Genomic DNA, 19,310 nt, shown 5'->3' on the forward strand with positions numbered 1-19,310 from the left:
CCCAAACAGCCTGAAAGGCCTTGTGGGGAGCAATGCAGCCCTTTTGGGGCACCTACACCCAGGTCACCTTGGTCACCTTGGACCTCTTCCCCTCCGGTCACCTCTGCCTTCCAGGTGAAGCAGATCATGGAGGAGGCTGTGACACGCAAGTTTGTCCACGAAGACAGCAGCCACATCATCTCCTTCTGTGGTGAGTCTGTGGCCTGGGAAAGTGACTTCTTTCTCTGTGGGCTGCCTCGGGGAAGTGGCGTCTTGGAGCCACTGTTTTGCTTTATGACTCTGAAGTTAGTTTTGGATTCCAGAGGGGGACTCAATTGGAGAATTTGAAAATACAGAACAGTGTAGAGAAACAATTAAAAATGACTTCTGTACCCCATGAAGAGGTCAGTGTGGTTAACACCGGAGGGGTTGATTGTCTTCCCATAGGCACCATTCACACCGACCACGCCCCAAGTGACACACAGTCTTGCATCTGAGGAATGGGCTCCCTGTCCCTCACTCTGCCTGTGGCTATTGCTAGGTAAAGGGAGAGGATTGCTAGGTAAAGGGAGAGGATAGATGGGGACTTTTTAAAAAAGGGAACTAAGAGCCCGTGACACATCCTGAAGGATCGCGTCCATCTGGCTCAGCAAAGAAGGCAGGCCAAGGGCTCAGAGCGTGACTCAGACATGTCTCCTTGAACCAGCTCTGCTCACAAGCTTCTGGAAATAATCCCATGGCCAGGCTTTTGCTGTACTTTGAGAATGGCTAAAGATGGGGTCTGAGTGTCTCTGAGGTCAGGATAATCTGTGTACATAGAAGTAGGAGTCTTTCTGTCTCCCTGAAAATGTCTTAATTTAATAATTGGAGTGTCTCATAATGAAGGACATGTTCTAATTCCCCTCCCGTGATCTTGGTCCTGTGGAGAGGCCTGAGCTAGGAGAGCTGGTCAGTCCATCAGCTGCCGTCCAAATGGCTGGGGGCACCACCCTATGGGGCCCACAACATGCTGAGCATACCCCGTGACCCAGGAGGCAAGGACCTCAGTTCACCCTCTCTTCAGCCAGGCAGACCTGGATCCACCTCTGCCACTTTCTTGTAATTGACTTTGGGCAAGATCTTTCTTTCTTTTCTTTTCTTTCTTTCTTTTCTTTTTTTTTTTTTTTTTGAGACAGGATCTCACTCTGTCACCCAGGCTGGAGTGCAGTGGCGCAATCACAGCTCACTGCAGCCTCAACCTCCTGGGCTCAAGCGTTCATCCCACCTCAGCTTCCCAAGTAGCTGGGACCACAAGTATATGCCACCACACCTGGCTAATTTTAAAATTTTCTGTAAAGATGGAGTCTTGCCATATTGTCAGGGCTGGTCTTGAATTCCTAGGTTCAAGCATTCCTCTCTCCTTGGCTTCCCAAAATGAAGATCTTATTTTTTTTTAAGTGGGATGTGTTTATTTAAACATACAACTATACACACATACACACATGCACATAATTACATACATATATGTATGTGTGTATATACATATATATGTATTCCCAGCTTTTTATGTGTTCCTGAATATTTTTATTTCCAAATAAAATTGTATGCATGTCCATCTTAAGACTTGCTAGCATACCTCCCAATTAACTTAGAGGAATAAAAGTAATAAAAATAGCATAATAATTCGGTAGCTTTACTCAAAAGTATTTGAGTGGGAGAAATTTAATGGCACTAAATGAAGCCTGAAGAATCTCCTCGAGGTTTCTTTTGTCCATTGTTTCTTATAAGCTGTTGTCAGGAAGGATTAAACAATGTCTACAAAGCCTGAATAGACAGTTCACTTACATCACCATAAGCAAATGAAAAGTACTGCATATGTAAGTTAAAATTAAGATATCTAAGAGATCATCTCCTCAAATATTTTAAATCTATGGGCAGATTAGGCAATATTTGTTTTTTTGTTTGTTTGTTTTTTGGGTTTTTTTTTGAGACAGAGTCTCGCTCTGTCGCCCAGGCTGGAGTGCAGTGGCGCGATCTCAGCTCACTGCAAGCTCCACCTCCCAGGTTCACGCCATTCTCCTGCCTCAGCCTCCCAAGTAGCTGGGACTACAGGCGCCCGCCCCCATGCCTGACTAATTTTTTATATTTTTAGTAGGGACGGGGTTTCACTGTGTTAGCCAGGATGGTCTCGATCTCCTGACCTCGCTCTCCAGCACCCAGCAAGTCCCAGATCCGCCTGCCTCGGCCTCCCAAAGTGCTGGGATTACAGACGTGAGCCACTGTGCCTGGCCCAAGATTAGGCAATATTTGGTCATTCATTCAAAACAAAGTGTTTTCTAACTCAAAAAACAAAACAAAACAAAACAAACCATGGTGATGAGACCAAAACTTCTCAATATTTCTCTTTGCATGTAGCATAACCTTGGTCAAGCTCTGCCCCCAAGAGCGCCTGTTTCTCTTTAGAGCTCTTACTTCATGGATTTTGTCACAAGAATTAGGAAAGATAAATCTTAACAATTATCTGACACCCAGCAGGTGCCTAATAAGGAGTACTTCTTATGTAGTCACTTTTTCAATAAACATTGATTATGCACCTATACAAGTGTGAGCTCCATGTCTCTGGGGTAAGACAGAAGGTAAGAAGATTGAGAGGGCTCTCCAAGGTTCCAGTGTCTGACAGAAGCTCTGGGACGTGCTGGGTGCTGGGTGCTGGAGAGCATGGGCAGGGCAGGGTCTGCTGACTGCCATGTCCCTGCAGCGGCTGTGGAGGCCTGCGTTCTGCACGGGCTTCGGCGGCGGGCGGCCGGCTTCCTACGCAGCAATAAGATTGCAGCCCTCTTTATGAAAGTGGGCAAGAACTTCCCGCCGGCTGAGGATCTGAGCCGCAAGGTGCAAGACCTGGAGCAGCTGATCGAGAGCACGTGAGTGCAAAGCATGGGGCACAGGTGGGAGCAGCTCCCCAGAGAATAGTCCACAGTCCTCCCTGGGTCCCGAGAGAGCCTGCAACCCCTGGCACTCTCTTCAGTCTCCATCCTGCTCCTCAAACCCACCAGACTCTTTGCCACCCCAGGGTCTTTGCACGTGCCAAACCCTCCACCAGACTCACCCATCTGATCGTCCGTAGCTGCTTGCTTGTCATCATTCAGACCTATCATTAGCTCAGAAAATTCCAACCCTCACTCCATCTTCTCTTTCATATCACCCTGTTTATTTCCCTCCCAGTTGTTGTTGATTGGCCATCTATAGTTATTTATGTCAGGTTTGTTTGATTGTTGTCTGTCTATCTCACTTGATGCAGAACTTCATGACAGCAGGCAACTAGATCTGTTTTCTCCCATTATGTCTCAAGTATCTGGGCCAGTGTCTAGCACCTGGTAGATGCCCAAGAAACAATTGTTGAGTGAGTGCCTGCTAGGACCCACGGCCTGTTCTAAATGCAAGGCAACCAAAGTTTGATAGAACCAATATGGCCTCTGTATGCATGGACCAGACACGAGGGCCTCATATCAATAGGCATATTATAACACATTCAAATACACTGATTAGAAGTTAAAAAAAACCTCTCATATTGAAGTAACCTTTGAATGGGGGAGGTGGCTTCCCTCCCTCATCTTGGTGACTGGTGGTATGTGTTAGGGGGAGGCTCATGGACAGAATGTGTGCATGTGAGCACCTTCAGCCAGAGCCACTCCCTGGGAGGTCCTATCTGCACAGCCAAACCCCCAGTCTACAGCCTAGTCAGGGAATGACAATTTGGTTTCAACTCCTGGCAACAAATTCGGTGTTGGTGGCTTCCCAGAGGAATGTGCTGTGATTCTGAAGCTGTGATTGGGCGTTCTGGGGAAAAGCACATGGATTGATTGGTCATGTCTGTCAAGGGCAAAGGCAAGGAAGACACAAGCATGTCCTATGTTTGCAGTCTCTGCTGTGGATGGTCACTCCACTTCACTGGATGAGAATGGCCCTTTCCTTGCGTTTCAGGCTCTGTCTGCCCAGGGCTGCTGGCCAGAATGGTATGGTGGTTAGAGCTCAGGATTTGGCTCTGTCAGCTCCCATTTGGAATGACTTCGCAGCCAACTGTTCTTTGAGTATCTTCCAGTCCATCTGCTAAGTTCCCCAGTGTTTGCATATAACTTTTTAAAGGATTAGATTTGTCATGGGCCTTCCACAACACTGGGAGTGACCTCCTAATGGAGGAATTAGAGATGCATGTGCAAGTGGTAAGGGAGAAGCATTTATTCATATATGCAATCACTCATTCATAAATATTTACTAAGCCTCCTCTATACGTCAGCCACTGTGCTGGGCCCTGGAGATACAGAAATGAAGAGGGCCAATGTTTACCACATGGTAGACTCTCAGTAAGTATTTTATTTTTTAAAAAAAATGAGTTGCGGCCAGGTGTGGTAGCTCATGCCTGTAGTCCCAGCACTTTGGGAGGCCAAGGTGGGCAGATCACCTGAGGTCGGGAGTTCGAGACCAGCCTGACCAACATGGAGAAACCCCGTCTCTACTAAAAATACAAAATTAGCCGGGCGTGGTGGTGCATGCCTGTAATCCCAGCTACTTGGGAGGCTGAGGGAGGAGAATCGCTTGAACCCAGGAGGCAGAGGTTGCGGTGAGCCGAATTGTGCCATTGCACTCCAGCCTGGGCAACAAGAGTGAAACTCCCTCTCAAAACAACGACAAAAAAAATGAGTTGCCGATTTCATATCCTCAAGATCAAAGCGTGGAGGGGAAGACAGAAAAGTGAGTAGGGAGCTCAGCTCCAGAGGCTGACAGAGCACAGACCAGCTTTGGTTGGTCCAAGAGGGCTTCCTGTATGTAGGAGGCAATGCCCTCGCTGAGACTTAAAGAGTGAGAGGGATCAGTCTGGGAATGGGTGGGGAGGGAACCCGGAAGAAGCGGCAGCCCAGGGAAAGGCTTCAGATGAGACTCTGGTGGCCTCAGGCATCTGCACATATCTCTGTCTGGCTGGATCATGGATTCATAAGGGTTAGTGGTAAGGAGATTACTGGAGAGGTGAGTGGGGCAAGGTCTTGGAGCTCTCTGTCGGTCATGTTGAAGAGCTTGCTTCCCAAGGGCACTGGGACCCAGTGAAGGATCTACACTCCAAGACTCTTCTTGGCCAGCACTCCTTTCCAGGAGAGAGAGGTGGGGGGGGTATCAGTATGAGAATCTGGCTTGCCCTAGGAAAGTGTCTTGTTTAACCACATCTGCACACTCACTGGGTATTATTATTTTTTTCAACTCCTGACCAGCTTGCTAGCAGCAATATGGGCTCTTCTTGTTTAGCTGCCATTCCTTCATTTTCCCGAGAGATTGAACATTCTCCCATTTGCCTATTAGTCCTGTGTAGATTTGCTCTTGTGAGTATCTATTCCCCTCTTTTATTGGTCTTGAAGGAGAAACCAGATCCAGGGCCTCCAGGAGAATGTGCGGAAGCTGCCGAAGCTGCCCAACTTGTCCCCACTTGCCATCAAGCATCTGTGGATTCGCACGGCCTTGTTTGAGAAGGTCCTGGACAAAATTGTGCATTACCTTGTGGAAAACAGCAGGTGAGAGGGAAAGACCTGACACCTGGCCATGCTCTGCCCCCACCTGCCAGCCGTTGTGGAAATTGCACCCCCTGGCACAAAGCTGCTTGCTTTTTCCCCTTGACAGCCACTAAATTTGAAAGTGATTAAATGCTTGGAAACTTGGGTAGATTGAAGAGCTTAATGGCAGTACAAAGTCTTCGGATTTAGGGTGGAGTATGGGGATCCTGGGTTTCTTCCTTCTCCTGTGGATTACTCCACTCAATAACTATGTGGCTCTAGAGAATCGCTTAGCCTCTCTGCCTGTTTTCTCTTTTGGTAAATGGCATGGGGATTCCCAATACTCCAGAGAAGTGAGAAGGGAATTTGGTGAATATGTAGCATTTTGAAAACGCATGGTGAGACCGGGTGCAATGGCTCACGCCTGTAATCCCAGCACTCTGGGAGGCCGAGGCGGGCGGATCACGAGGTCAGGAGATCAAGACCATCCCGACTAACGCGGTGAAACCCCGTCTCTACTAAAAATACAAAAACAAAATTAGCTGGGCATGGTGGCGGGCGCCTGTAGCTCCAGCTACTCAGGAGGCTGAGACAGGAGCATGGGGTGAACCCGGGAGGCAGAGCTTGCAGTGAGCCGAGATCTCGCCACTGCACTCCAGCCTGGGTAACAGAGCGAGACTCCATCTCAAAAAAAAAAAAAAAAAGAGAAAATGCATGGTGAGCCTTTTTACATTTTCTCCACTAGCTTAGATTAATCTGATGTGAAAGTTTTATAGTATGAACCCTCTTGGGTAACCATTCATCCGTGCATTCTTTCATCCAGCAAATATTTAATGAGGACCTGCTGTGTACTGGCACTAACCTAGACGTCAGGGATACAGTGGTGATGCCTGTCATGTCACAGAGCTTGTATATCATCGCAAGAGCAGTGAGGAGCCATGAAAGAATTTAGCATCTGACACTCCTTGTGGCCAGCATGCCTCTCCAGCCCCCAAGAGGTGGCAGGAAGGGGGTGGGGGGGAGAGAGAGAGAGAGAGAGAGAGAGAGAGAGAGAAAGAGAAATATCTCAGAATCTCTCCATCTTTCAGAATATGAAAGTGCTGGCTTAACCACATCTTCACGCAGTGGATGTTTTTATTATCATTCTTTGCTCCTTTGCAAGGAAAATATGCATGAAAGTGGAGAGAAAAGTCCCTCTTCTCATGAAGTTCACGTGCTTGTAAGGAAAACCAGCCAACAGTCATGCTGATAATACCTGATGGATGTTCCAAGGGGGCGTGGTGGTGTTGATAATTTTCTCCCGGTGGTCAGGGAAAGTGTCCTGGATGGCGCAATAGTTAAGCTTCCATTTGAAGAGCACGGAGGCATTAGCCAGGTGATGGGATGGGGAACAACGTGTTTCTGGTGGAGGGAATAGCAGGTGCAGAGGCCTAGAGACAGGAGAGAAAATGCAAGAAATCCAAGCTCTGGATCTCCAGTTCACTATTTACTTTCTAGTAATAACATGTCTCTGCCTCCTGCCCCATGAAGGTTTCTGGGCCTCTTTAATTATTGCCTTTGGCATATGACCTTGAGCATATGACCTGCTGATTAAGTTGGTCAAAGGGAATTAGTAATTTATTTGAGAAGCAATGGCAACCTGCTTTTTTCCATTTCAACTTTTTATTTTTGATTTAGATTTACATAGAAGTTGCGAAATTAGTACAGAGAGTACTAATTGCCTAACCCCAATGATAACATTTTACATACCCATAGTGCAATGACCAAAACCAGGAAATTGACATTGGTACAATACTATTAACTAACCGCAAAACTTTTTTGGATTTCATCAATTTTTATATGTACTGAATTTTTTTATACACTTCTATGAAACTTTTAACACATGTATAGTTTCATATAATTCACATCACCATCAGGATACAGAATTATTCCAAAATAAACCTCATCACCCCAAAGAAACTCCCTTCAGCTACTTTTTACAGTCACACCTCGTTTCCAACTCTACCTGCTAATTTTTACATTTATTTTTATTTTTTGAGATGGAGTCTCACTCTGTCGCCCAGGTTGGAGTAGAATGGTGCAATCTTGACTCACTTGCAACCTCTGCCTCCTGTGTTCAAGCGATTCTCATGCCTCAGCCTCCGAAGTAGCTGGTTTTACAGGCATGCACCACCACTCCTGGCTAATTTAGTATTTTTAGTAGAAACAGGGTTTCACCATATTGGGCAGACTGGTCTTGAACTCCTGGCCTCAGGTGATGCTCCCACCTTGGCCTCCCAAAGTGCTGGGATTACAAGCATGAGCCACTGTGCCTGGTCATTTTTTATTTATTTTGAGATGCCTACTTGCTAATTTTTGAGGCAGCATGTTCAAGGTTTTTGATCATATAATTCTGCTGATTTTTAGAAACTGAGTGATGGCAAAGTGAAAAGTGTCTTGATGTTATTATCTTCAGATTTGACACCAAAATGAACAACCTTGATATTGAATAAGTCCAGAGCATGTCAATTCTGGCTCATACAATATTCCAGTTGAGGGAAGACTCTTGTGGGGGTAAGATTACAATGATGTTGCCACTATTTTGTGAGAATTTCCTGATGTTGGGCTCTGTGCTGTGCTATGTAAGCAAGTTGTCATTTAATCCTTCCAACAATTCAGGCATTTGAGTTCTATACTTCCTCCCATTTTACAGCTGAGGACCAAAGCTCAGAGAGGGGTGTCACTTGCCCAGCAACATACAGCAAGGCAGGAAGAGGCAGAGCTGGGCTCCCACCCACTCTATCTCACTCCAAATCCTGTGTCCTTTACTTCCTTCTGTATGTTGGCAAGAACTGAGCTATGTGGGCTCAGCCCAAGCCTGTATCTGCCTGCTCTGTGGCCTCCAGCAAATAAATCGCTTACCCTCTGTGGGCCTGAGATCCCTTGGGAGGTCAGAACAAGGTCCTTTTCAATCCTGAAATTGTTTCTAGACTGTATGAGTTTTCAAGGAATTAGAAACCGCTACACAATAACTCAAACAAACAAATCCAAAAACATTCAGCACAAACATTGTATTGATGGTATATTAGTTCATTTTCATGCTGCTGATAAAGATATACCCAAAACTGGGAACAAAAAGAGGTTTAATTGGACTTACAGTTCCACATGGCTGGGGAGGCCTCAGAATCATGGCAGGAGGCAAAAGGCACTTCTTTTTTTTTGAGATGGAGTCTTGCTCTGTTGCCCAGGCTGGAGTGCAGTGGCGCCATCTTGGCTCACTGCACGCTCCGCCTCCCGGGTTCACACCATTCTCCTGCCTCAGCCTCCCGAGTAGCTGGGACTACAGGTGCCACCACGCCTGGTGAATTTTTTTTTTTTGTATTTTTAGTAGATACGGGGTTTCACCGTGTTAGCCAGGATGGTCTCGATCTCCTGACCTCATGATCCGCCCGCTTTGGCCTCCCAAAGTGCTGGGATTACAAGTGTGAGCCACTGCGCCCGGCCAAAAGGCACTTCTTACATGGCGGCGGCAAGAGAAAAATGAGGAAGATGCAAAAGCAGAAACCCCTGATAAACCCATCATATCTCGTGAGACTTAGTCACTATCACAAGAGTAGCATGGGAAATACCAGCCCCCATGATTCAATTACCTCCCCCTGGGTCCCTCCCACAATATGTGGGAATTCTGGGAGATACAATTCAAGTTGGGATTTGGGTGGGGACACAGCCAAACCATGTCAGATGGCATCACTTGCTATTTTTTAGAGCCAGATCCCAGGGAGCATTTTTGAGCATCTCAGGCCAGTGCTCTCAATATTAGTTATCAAGGCAGGAAAGCCTGTTACACAGCCTTTCAGTACCCACTGCTGCTAAACAGCATTTGGTTGCCCCAGTAATAGAAGGGCAGACATCATCTGAGCCTCTAAGTCACTTCCTGTCTCAAATGGGAGATGTGGTAGAGGCAGATAGAGTCAGCCAGGCCTCCGCAGCCTGCTAATTATTATTCTTGTTACTATTATAAAGGCTCTATCATGACCATGTGTTAAGGAGGTACATGCTGAGCACTCCGCTAAATACCTTTAATTTTTGGTTCTCTCAGAAGTCCTTCCAATAGGCTGGGCTTACAGGTGGCTTATGCCTGTAATCCCAGTGCTTTGGAGGCCAAGGTGGTGGAATCACTTGAGGCCAGGAATTCAAGACCAGCCTGGGCAACATAATGAGACCCTGTATCTACCAAAAATTTAAAATTTAAAAATTAACCAGTGATGGCGCATGCCTCTAGCCCCAGCTAATTAGGAGGCTGAAGTGGAAGGATCATTTGAGCCCAGGAGTTCGAGGTTACAGTGCACTTTGATTGTGCCACTGCACTCCAGCCTGTGTGACAGAGAAAGACCTTATCTTAAAAAAAAAAAAAATCCTTTTGTCAGCCCTATGAGCTATATTATTATTGTCCCCATTTTACAGGATGGGGCAGCTGAGGCTCTGGGTGGTAACCGAGTGACACTTGGGGATTGAACTCTTGTCTGTGGATTGTGCGTCCTCTGCTGTTCTCCATCCAAACCTTCATATTCTCTCCTCTCGCTAGTAAATACTATGAGAAGGAAGCTCTCCTGATGGACCCTGTGGATGGCCCCATCCTTGCGTCTTTGTTGGGTAAGTGGTCCTGTGCGCTGAGCTTCATCTAGACCCGTGGTCTTGAGTCTGAGGGGCGCCTTCTCTGGGACTCTCTCACCCCTGTCCAGCCTTGCCCATGGAAATGCAGCACTGTTCTAGCTGGCTGGAGGGGAGGGTAGTGAGATGGGCGGCCATCTGCTGGTAGACAAGTGGGAGGACTTTCTGGGGCAGTGGGTTCCCAGCCCCCACATGCCCCTCAGTGGGGCCCTGTGCCCTAGAGTACACCAAGATGAAGACTGCAGATCACTTCTGGACCGATCCCTCGGCTGACGAACTTGTCCAGAGGCACCGCATCCACAGCTCCCACGTGCGGCAGGACTCGCCCACCAAACGTCCTGCCCTCTGTGTGAGTGGGGTGGACAGTGGGGCTGTGGGAGGGACCTTGCATGAGGGCAGGAAGCAGGGTAGGAGCCCTGAAAGTCACCCCAGGCCTCATCCCTCTGTCTCCCCTCACTCTCTACCAGATCCAGAAGAGGCATTCCAGTGGCAGCATGGATGACCGGCCATCCCTCTCTGCCCGCGACTACGTGGAGTCCCTGCATCAGAACTCCCGTGCCACCCTTCTCTATGGCAAAAACAACGTTCTTGTTCAGCCGGTGAGAGGTTATCTTGGGCCTAGATCTTGCACTGAGGGTCTCACTCCAGGTTATAGAGGAAGAGGTCTCTCTGGCTCCAGGTTGCCAATCCATTCATCCATTTATCCACTCACCCATGCACACATCTGCCCGCCCAACACTCATTCATCCATCCATCTATATTTACACCCACCCATCCTTACATCCATCCATCCATCCACCCACTGTCACATCCATCTATCCACCCACCCATCTTTACATCCATCTATCCAACCATCTTTACATTCACCCATCCACCCATCTTTACAGTCACCCATCCACCCATCTTTACATCTATCCATCCATCCATCCGTCTGCCTGTCTGTCCGTCCATCCATTTATTTTCCCATCCATCTCTTCACTCACCTGCACACCCAAGCTTCTATCCATCTGTTCACTCTTGTTCTCACTCACTGATTCAGCAAACATTTCCATGGACCTGCTATGTGCTAGGTGCATATGGTAGCAAGATCTTCATTCTCGTGGCCAATATTTCTTGATGCTTCCTATGTGTCAGGCACTGTGCAAAATGTTTTCAACTGTATTAACTCTTAAACCTCCCAACGACCCTTTGAGGCAGGTACTGTTATTGCAGGTCTCAGTATTATCAGATGGTAATACTGAGGGCTGTACAGGTGAAGTAAGGTGCAAAGACAGTTATGATTTGAATTCAGGCCAGCTGGTGCCACAGTCAGTGCCATCACTCAGTCATCTTCTCTGCCCCATCACATGGCTAGGCTGCAGGGATGGGTGGTAGGTGAGGCATATGCAGTTCCTGCCTTCACGCAGTGTCTTCTTTTGCTGTCCCCTCCCCAGGGCCATTTGGTTGCATGGTCATTGTGGTGTTTGGGCTCAGCGGGAGGAAGCAAAGGGAAAACCATCAGCCACTCCATCTCTGCAATCATAGTTTTAATCACTGACTGACCTTGAGCAAGTCACTTTTCCCTCTGAGGCTCTGTATCTGCATCACAATGGGTACAAAACCCTATTGCTGCAAATCTAAGAAGCCATTAATTTAAGATACACAGTTTCTTTTCTTTCTTTCTTTCTTTTTTTTTTTTTTCTGAGACAGAGTCTCGCTCTGTTGCCCAGGCTGGCATGCAGTGGTGCGATTTCGGCTCACAGCAAGCTCCACCTCCCAGGTTCACACCATTCTTCTGCCTCAGCCTCCCAAGTAACTGGGACTACAGGTGCCCGCCACCACGCCCAGCTAATTTTTTGTATTTTTAGTAGAGATGGGGTTTCACCATGTTAGCCAGGATGGTATCAATCTCCTGACCTTGTGATCCGCCCGCTTCAGCCTCCCAAAGTGCTGGGATTACAGGCATGAGCCACTGCGCCCAGCTAAGATACACCATTTCGTAACGTAATCTAAACAAATTAAAAATGCTATTTAGAGGACCGAGTGTGGTGGCTCATGCCTGTAATCCCAGCACTTTGGAAGGCTGAGGCAGGAGGATCACAAGGCCAGGAGTCTAAGACCAGCCTGGCCAATATGGCGAAACCCTGTCTCTACTAAAAATACAAAAAAAAAAAAAAAAAAAAAGGCCAGGCATGGTGGCACGTGCCTGTAGTCCCAGCTACTCGGGAGGCTGAGGCAGAACTGCTTGAACCCAGGAGGTGGAGGCTGCAGTAAGCCGAGATCGCACCACTGCACTCCAGCCTAGGCAACAGAGCGAGACTCCGTCTCAAAAAAAAAAAAAAAAAAAAAAAAAAAAAAATAGCTATTTAGATTATATACAGTGTTTTTGTTTTGTTTTGTTTTATTTGCTACTTAGAAATTTTAGCTTACGCTTTTTGAAAGAGGTCTTTGAAACTTACGTGGATGTAGTTTTGTTTTGTTTTTTAATCTATATCACTTTTATAAGTAACACACAGGGAAAATATCATTGAAATACATTAATTAAGATATTCTTCAAACTTCTTCCAGTTCAGAGTTCCATCTTCTGTATCACTTTTTGACTTAGAGTCATCAGTGCCCTCATTTTTCCACACATTGTTTTCTGTTCCATCAAGAGAAGGAGTTGACAATCATCTGTGCCTCTACTTGTTTTTGCAAATAAAGTTTTATTGGGACACAGCTACAGCCTATGACTGCTTTCAGGCCTTGCTGGCAGAGTTGAGTGGTTGCAACTGAACTTGTGTAGCTTACAAAACCAAACAATATTTCCTATTTGTCCCTTTACACAAAATGTTTGGTGGTCCCTGATCCAGGAACACAGGAAGTGCAGCATTTCTTGCAAGAATGTCCACTCTCATCTCGGGGATGTTTTTTGTTTTTTGTTTTTTGGAGACAAGGTCTCACTGTCACCCAGGCTGGAGTGCAGTGGTGTGATCATGGCTCACTACAGCCTCAAACTCCTGGGCTCAAGCAGTCCTCCCACCTCAGCCTCCTGAGTAGCTAGGACTACAGGTGTGTACCACCATGCCTGGCTAATTTTTAAATTATGTTTTGTAGAGATGGGGTCTCGCTATGTTGCCCAGGCTGATCTAAAACTCCTGGGCTCAGGTAATTCTCCCACCTCAGCCTCCCAAACCTCTGAGATGTAGGCATGAGCCACTGCGCCCAGCCTGTGATGGTTCTTACTTCCTGTAAAGTATTTGGTTGCTTTACAAGAAAATCTTGGCCAGGCACGGTGGCTCATGCCTGTAATGCTAGGACTTTGGGAGACCAAGGCAGGTGGATTACCTGAGATCAGGAGTTTGAGACTAGCCTGGCCAACATGGCAAAACCCTATCTCTACTAAAACCCTATCTCTACTAAAAAAAATACAAAAATTAGCTAGGCATGGTGGCAGGTGCCTGTAATCCCCGCTACTCGGGAAGTTGAGGCAGAAGAATCACGTGAACCCGGGAAGCAGACGTTGCAGTGAGCTGAGATCCTGCCGCTGCCCTCCAGCCTTGGCAACAGAGCGAGACTCCATCTCAAAAAAAAAAAAAGAAGAAGAAGAAGAAAGACAATCTAGGCTTGTGGGCTTCCCTGCAGGGATGAATACGTGCCTGCCTTCCCAGCATCACACAGGCACTCTACCGCTCTGTTCCCAGCCTTCCTATGTGCACAGCAGGTTTCCAATTCAAAGCTGAATCGCAGTCAAATCTTTTTGAAGACACGTAAAATAGCACCTACATTTCACATGTGAAATAACAAACATGCCCAAAACTTAATTGAAGTGACGATGCTTTGAACAGCTGTGGCTGAGTCTGTGCAAGACCAGGCAGAGCAGCCACGTCACAGTTGTGATTAGAAGACCCGCCCCCATTTCAGGTACATAAAAACTTCAACAATCAAGTTGTGTGTCTTTGGATCAATGAAATACTGCACTGCTCCTCCCTTGGGGTTATAGGTGCATGTGGTTAAATCAAGACAGTGCGTGTGAAGGCTGAGCCATGCTTGGGACACACTTGGTGCTCAGTAAATGTTAGGGTGAATTTGATGGAGGGGTGGTGACATCACCCTCCCCACACACTCACCTGGGATAAAACAAAGCCGGTGAGAATTCCTGTAGGTAAATCTAGGGGAGAAAAGGGACCGGCTACTGGGCGGGGAGTGTGGGGTGGTTTTTGGTAGGAGGTCTCTGAGTATTGTCTCTAGGAAGGGCCCTAGAGCTCAACTGCCATCTCTTTCTCCCTTAAGCCTGGCCAAGATAAATGCCTTCTGTTTTGAAAAGCGTGATTTTCAGTGGGGCAGAGCCTCCTTCCTGGTTCTGAAGGAACCTGGGGTCAGGGACCCTGGAGCTCAGGAGGAAGTCAGAGTGTGAAAGTGATGGGGGTGGGAGGCTTTCACAGCTGGATGATGTGGAACCCATCTGGGAGGCTGGCTGCAAATGGCTTTGCTTAGCATGGCCATCTGGAAGGAGGCTTTAGAGTCTTCCACATGGCCAGGGCCTTGAAGGGATTAACCCAACCTCTTAGTTCTGATTATGTGTTCTTGAGTCAAACGGGCCAGGACCTATGTCCACAGCGACTCCAGCACCATGGCCAGACCTGAGTCCTCCTCTCTCTGCAGAGGGACGACATGGAGGCTGTGCCAGGGTACCTGTCCCTGCACCAGACGGCTGACGTCATGACCTTGAAGTGGACGCCTAACCAGCTGATGAACGGGTCTGTGGGGGACCTGGACTATGAGAAGAGGTAGGGCACTGGGTCTGCTATGTGTCCTTTGGGTCCCTCCACTCCCCTTGGCACAAGGAAGTTCCTCCCCGGGGGAGGGGAGGCTTGTATCTCGCCCCTGCTTCTGCCCGCTCCTCTGCCTGGTTGTTAGGGCCACTTGGCTCAGCCTCCCTGCAGCTGTGGCCTCCTGGGAAACTCAAAGGCTCGAGAGAATCCGGAAACCAACTGGAAGAGTCTTAGGGCTTGGGAGTTGGCAATGCCCTGGACAAAACCATCCAGAGGGAGAAATCTTTATAGAGATCTCCTAAGCCTGCAAATGGCAAATATTCTTCAGTCTCTGTCTTCTCTCTCCCATCACTCAATAAGGGAAGGCAGGAGGTGTTAGCGAGCATCTGGTCCAGGGCTGCATCTGCTGCAAAATCCTGTGATTTATAAGACCCAGCAAAGGCTTTTGAGTCACGCTTGAAAGAAATGCTGGGACAGGGGATTTCCCGCTGCAATGCCTGGGTTCCAGCCCAATTAGGGAAGACTTAAGGAGGAACAAAGAAAGCCATGGCGCAGAGGTGTGGCTGGTTCAAATATTTCAGCTTGAGGAGGATTGGCTGCTGGTGGGGAGGAGAAGCAGTGGTTTTTCCTGCTCCAAGTCCACATCGAATCTTATTTTACATTTTATTGCTTTCCTAAAAAAACTTTTTACAATGAAGAATTTTTAACCTAAAGATAGACAGAGCTCAGGTACCCATCACCCTGCCCTCGTGGCCATGAACTCATCCCCTTCTCCCCAGTAATATTATTCTGGGCCGGGTATGGTGGCTGACACCTGTAATCCCAACGCTTTGGGAGGCTGAGGCAGGTGGATCATGAGGACAGGAGTTCAAGACCAGCCTGGCCAACATGGTGAAACCCCATCTCTACTAAAAATACAAAAATTAGCCGGGCATGGTGGCACACGCCTGTAGTCCCAGCTATTCGGGAGGGTGAGGCAGGAGAATTGCTTGAACCCGGGAGGCAGAGGTTGCAGTGAGCTGAGATCACACCACTGCACTGCAGGCTGGGCGACAGAGCGAGACTCTGTCTTAAAAAAAATATATATATATATTATATATATATATATATAAAATATATATATATATGAAAAATATATATATAAAATATATACTGTATATAGTATATATTCTATATAATATATATCATATATAGTATATATATACTATATATTGTATATATAATGTATATACAGTATATATAATTCTGAAGCAACATGCAGACATTATATGATTTCATCTGTAAATATTTTAATGTGTATCTCTAAAAAAATAAAGACTGTTTTCAGGAAACATCAGGCCTTGGAGTGATGTAAAGTGTTCTCTAGGCTGGGCGCAGTGGCTCACACCTGTAATCCCAGCATTTTGGGAGGCTGAGGTGGGTGGATCACGAGGTCAGGAGTTCAAGACCAGCCTGGCCAACATGGTGAAACCCTGTCTCTACTAAATATACAAAACTTAGCTGGGCATGGTGGCGGGCACCTGTAATCCCAGTTACTCAGGAGGCTGAGGCAGAGAATTGCCTGAACCTGGGAGGCAGAGGTTGCAGTGAGCCGAGATTGCGCCACTGCACTCCAGCCTGGATGACAGGGCAAGACTCTGTCTCAAAAAAAAAAAAGAAGTGTTCTCTAAGCTCATTACTTCCTGTGCAGGAGTCACCATCTGTCCTCAGAGCTGGTCAGTGGGCAGGACAATTGGTCCTGTGCTGGGCACAATAATTCAGCTCCAACTAGACCCTGCAGTCTCTCTCTCTCTCTTTAAACGTATTAATTTTATTTATTTATATTTTAGTTTATTTATTTATTCGTTTTTTTGAGACACTGTCTCGCTCTGTCACCCAGGCTGGAATGCAGTGGCATGTTCTCGACTCACTGCAACCTCTGCCTCCTGGGTTCAAGCGATTCTCCCACCTCAGCCTCCTGAGTAGCTGGGATTACAGGGACTTGCCACCACACCCAGCTAATTTTTGTATTTTTGTTAGAGATGGGGTTTCATCGTGTTGGCCAGGCTGGTCTCGAACTCCTGACCTCGAATGATCTGCCCATCTTGGCCGCCTCTCAAGGTTATTTTTATTTTTTTTAATTTCTATTTCATTTTATATGGAGATGGTGTCTCGTTTTGTCACCCAGGCTGGTCTTGTACTTCTGGCTTCAAGCGAGTCTCCCACCTCGGCTTCCCAGAGTCTAGAGTTTCTAATCAGGCGACCATGGAAGAATAGGGGAGGGGTCCCAGGGGTGCTCTGGGTCTCTTTATCTTAAACCTTGGTCTAAAGCCTTCTTTGACCTCCCTGCTGAGTCCAGATCACACAAGCCCTGAATCTCCATTGTAGCATTTAGAAGATTGTAGTCACACAGTCGATCTGTGCCTGTGTACCTACCATCTTGCCCTCGAGACCTCAGTGCCTTAAAGGTAAGGGTCCTGTCTTGTTCGCTTCTTATCCCCAGCACCTGCCACAGGTTGTAGTACATAGTAGGTGCTCAGATCCGCTTTGTGAAATGAAGCAGGGAAGTCAGGGGACCTGAATTCATTCACTGGATGTTTACGGAGCCCCTACTCTGTGCCAGCCACTGTGCTAGATGTAAGGGAGACAGCAGTTGTAGGAAAGGAGGGGAAAATTTTTACCTTCTCAGAGCTTACATTCTACTGGAAGATAATGAATGAGCAAGGAGATGGATGGACATACGCTATGGGACCAAGCCTTTGCTCCACCCTCACCTTGCTGGGTGACCTGGGGTATGTCACTCCAAATCAGTGAGCCTCAGAGTTCCCTTTTTATCAAGTGGGGAAGTAGGACGAGATATGGTCTCCTTAGAATTCAAGGCATTCCCAGGGGGTCTGCAGGGGCTTCTTAAACATTGAAGTGTCTTGCACCCAACGTCAAAGCTTTAACAGCGCGAGGACCCTGTTTGTTGCTTGGACTTCAGCCCAGGGTTGTGTGGGCCAGAAACCTGATGCTAATGTTTTGGGAAAAGCATTGGATCCGATGATTGCCAAGCCCCGCCCCAGCACAGATAATCGGGGACCTGTGTTTCTGTGTCATCTTTCCCTGTTGGTGAACAGGCACCTCGTAGGTGCTTTGGTTTTGTTTTCTTGAGATGGAGTCTCGCTCTGTCGCCAAACTAGAGTACAATGGCACAATCTCGGCTCACTGCAACCTCTGCCTCCTGGGTTCAAGTGATTCTCCTGCCTCAGCCTCTCGGGTAGCTGGGACTACAGGTGCCCACCACCATGCCCGGCTAATTTTTTTCTATTTTTAGTAGAGACGGGGTTTCACCATGTTGGCCAGGATGGTCTCAATCTCTTGACCTCGTGATCCACCCGCCTCCGCCTCCTAAAGTGCTGGGATTACAGGCGTGAGCCATCGTGCCCGGCCATCGTAGGCGCTTTGATACTGAGTTCCGGATGAATCAGAACTTCTAAGGTCACTGCCCAGGAGCTGGGGCATCTCTAGCCCTGGGCCGTGAACTCCTGTCTATCCTTGTTATTCTCACCAGAACCTGAGGCTCAATGGAAGATAAATGGCAGGAGTCAGAAATGTGGGAGTTGGTGTGTGGGGAAGGGGTTTGCCCCAGGAGCTCCAGCATCCCTTGGGGGACCAAAAAGCAATGAAGTGGGGTGGTTTTTGTCTGAGCTTGTGCAGGAACTCTTTTTTTCTTTCTTTCTTTTTTTTTTTGAGATGGAGTTTCGCTCTTGTGGCCCAGGCTGGAGTGCAATGGCATGATCTCAGCTTGCCGCAACCTCCACCTCCCAGGTTCAAGCGATTTTCCTGCCTCAGCCTCCCGAGTAGCTGGGATTACAGGCATGTGACACCATGCCTGACTAATTTTGTATTTTTAGTAGAGACGGGGTTTCTCCATGTTGGTCAAGCTGGTCTCGAACTCCTGACCTCAGGGGATCCATCCATCTCAGCCTCCCACAGTGTTGGGATTACAGGCGTGAGCCACCATGCCTGGCCAGAGCTCTTTTTTCTTTTCACGACCAGCCTCACTCTTGCACAGCCACGATCCTTACTCACTAGCTGGGTATTCCAATGTTACAGAGAAAATGTCATGAAAAAGCTGGATATTGGGGTTCTGAAGTCAAGTTGGACTTGCCTCCAATCTCAACCCTACTGTGTGGAGCAGCAGTGGAACCCTCCTACCCTGCTGGCGGACAACCAATTTACAGACCAACTTGGCAGTTTCTTGTAACATCCCCTTACCGTGTGACCCAGCAATTCTGCTTATAGGGATCTACCCAAGAGAAATGATAACTTATGCCCACACAAAAACTTATACACAAATGCTTATAACAGCATTATTCGTAATAGCCCAAGACTCCAAGACCGGAAACAACCCGGATGCCCATCAACTGAAGAATGGATGTAGACATTTGTGGTCCATCCATGCAACAGA

General features: G+C 47.5%; 1 protein-coding gene across 3 annotated transcripts in view; it reads left to right on the forward strand.

The window, feature by feature from the left end:
• SGSM1 (small G protein signaling modulator 1) overlaps positions 1–19,310 on the forward strand; it is a 119,609-nt gene that overhangs the window by 38,010 nt on the left and 62,289 nt on the right. For all 3 annotated transcript variants that reach the window (XM_054469769.2, XM_054469775.2, XM_063662920.1), the window contains 7 exons: positions 115–190; positions 2,717–2,879; positions 5,364–5,516; positions 10,060–10,127; positions 10,349–10,494; positions 10,613–10,744; positions 14,769–14,893. In XM_054469769.2, coding sequence (XP_054325744.2) covers positions 115–190; positions 2,717–2,879; positions 5,364–5,516; positions 10,060–10,127; positions 10,349–10,494; positions 10,613–10,744; positions 14,769–14,893 — 863 coding nt within the window. The remainder of the gene's footprint in view (positions 1–114; positions 191–2,716; positions 2,880–5,363; positions 5,517–10,059; positions 10,128–10,348; positions 10,495–10,612; positions 10,745–14,768; positions 14,894–19,310) is intronic.

The sequence above is a fragment of the Pongo pygmaeus genome, chromosome 23 (genome assembly GCF_028885625.2).
Source record: "Pongo pygmaeus isolate AG05252 chromosome 23, NHGRI_mPonPyg2-v2.0_pri, whole genome shotgun sequence".
NCBI lineage: Eukaryota > Metazoa > Chordata > Mammalia > Primates > Hominidae > Pongo > Pongo pygmaeus.